Source organism: Monopterus albus, unplaced genomic scaffold (genome assembly GCF_001952655.1).
Source record: "Monopterus albus unplaced genomic scaffold, M_albus_1.0 scaffold28.1, whole genome shotgun sequence".
Classification (NCBI taxonomy): Eukaryota; Metazoa; Chordata; class Actinopteri; order Synbranchiformes; family Synbranchidae; genus Monopterus; species Monopterus albus.
This window is the reverse complement of record NW_018127908.1, coordinates 2,335,969-2,337,050: the sequence shown is the minus strand read 5'-3', so window position 1 is coordinate 2,337,050 and position 1,082 is coordinate 2,335,969. Positions and strand designations below refer to the sequence as shown.

The 1,082-nt window shown below is 43.4% G+C and overlaps 1 protein-coding gene across 1 annotated transcript in view; it reads right to left on the bottom strand.

Annotated features, from left to right (window-relative positions):
* The window catches only part of LOC109957737 (laminin subunit alpha-3), a 52,971-nt gene that overhangs the window by 25,119 nt on the left and 26,770 nt on the right, over nucleotides 1-1,082 (bottom strand). Inside the window, exons 28-29 of the mRNA XM_020595869.1 lie at nucleotides 258-456; nucleotides 6-74 (exon numbers count right to left, since the gene is read on the bottom strand). Coding sequence (XP_020451525.1) covers nucleotides 6-74; nucleotides 258-456 — 268 coding nt within the window. The remainder of the gene's footprint in view (nucleotides 1-5; nucleotides 75-257; nucleotides 457-1,082) is intronic.

Here is a 1,082-nt window from a genome sequence, read left to right as displayed (position 1 = left end):
TCAGGCTGGTGATAATGGACCACAACCACATACCTGCCAGGCAGGGGCACCCTGGGAGTGAAAATGATCTCCGTCTGGAACAAAACAGCGTTGAAACTTAAATGTCAAACAGACAGAATGAAAGTGGAAATTAGTGTCAGTGCAGAGGTTGCTTATTAAATGTCTCCAAGCTCCCAGCAGCACGGTCAAGTTCAGAAACACTCAAATTATTCAACACAGTTTGTGAAGGCAGGGCATGTTTTTTTTTACTCTGGTACCTGTGGGAATTTAAGAAGCACCCCATCATTCTGAGCTTCAAGGCCAGGGAACACCCTGGACTGTCGTCTCTGTCTCCACTCCTCATGCTGTCTTTGTTCAGAAGTAACAGCTGGTGTGGACGAAAGCCGCCCATCACGGGCCGCATACAAAATCCAGGCTGAGGCTGGCTTGTCAAACTGCCTCGGAACACAATGCCGACTGAAAACATTAAACGGCAACAACCTGTTGTTATTTAAAGCCTGCTGATAGCGGTTACAGTGTTTGCAAGACCCTAGTGCCGTGAAAAATGTGACTTGTTAGGAGAAGGGTATGGTGGTAATGATGTGAAATCAATTATGAATCAAGTGTAATGTTACTTGAAAAATGCTTTTCTTTTGTTTTATAATGGTTAAGCTATTGTTAAACCTCCTACATGAGAGTAGTGTGTAGAGAGGTGAGTTTTTGTTGACCTTCCATGTGCAAGATGCTGGAGACCGTCTGTGCCTTGCAATCAGAGTGTGACAGAGGGGATGCAAAGAACAGTGATCTGTCTATAAGGATGTTATGACTACATGATATGATATGTCTACATACGATGATAACAAGGTTATAAAGAGTGAGTGCTCATGTGAAACTGGGCCTTTTCTGCTAGAGAGACCTTTGAGCTCTGTATGCATAAAGCCCGTTTGCAATGAACTGACCACAAACCACCTCTTTAGGGAGGTGTATTTCTACAGTGATCAGGGTGAATTACATATTAAATGACAGGACTACACAGTGACAACTATAAACACACATAACCTGGTCAGTGGTTTCAGAGTGCATTCAATTTGGTGTGAGCATGA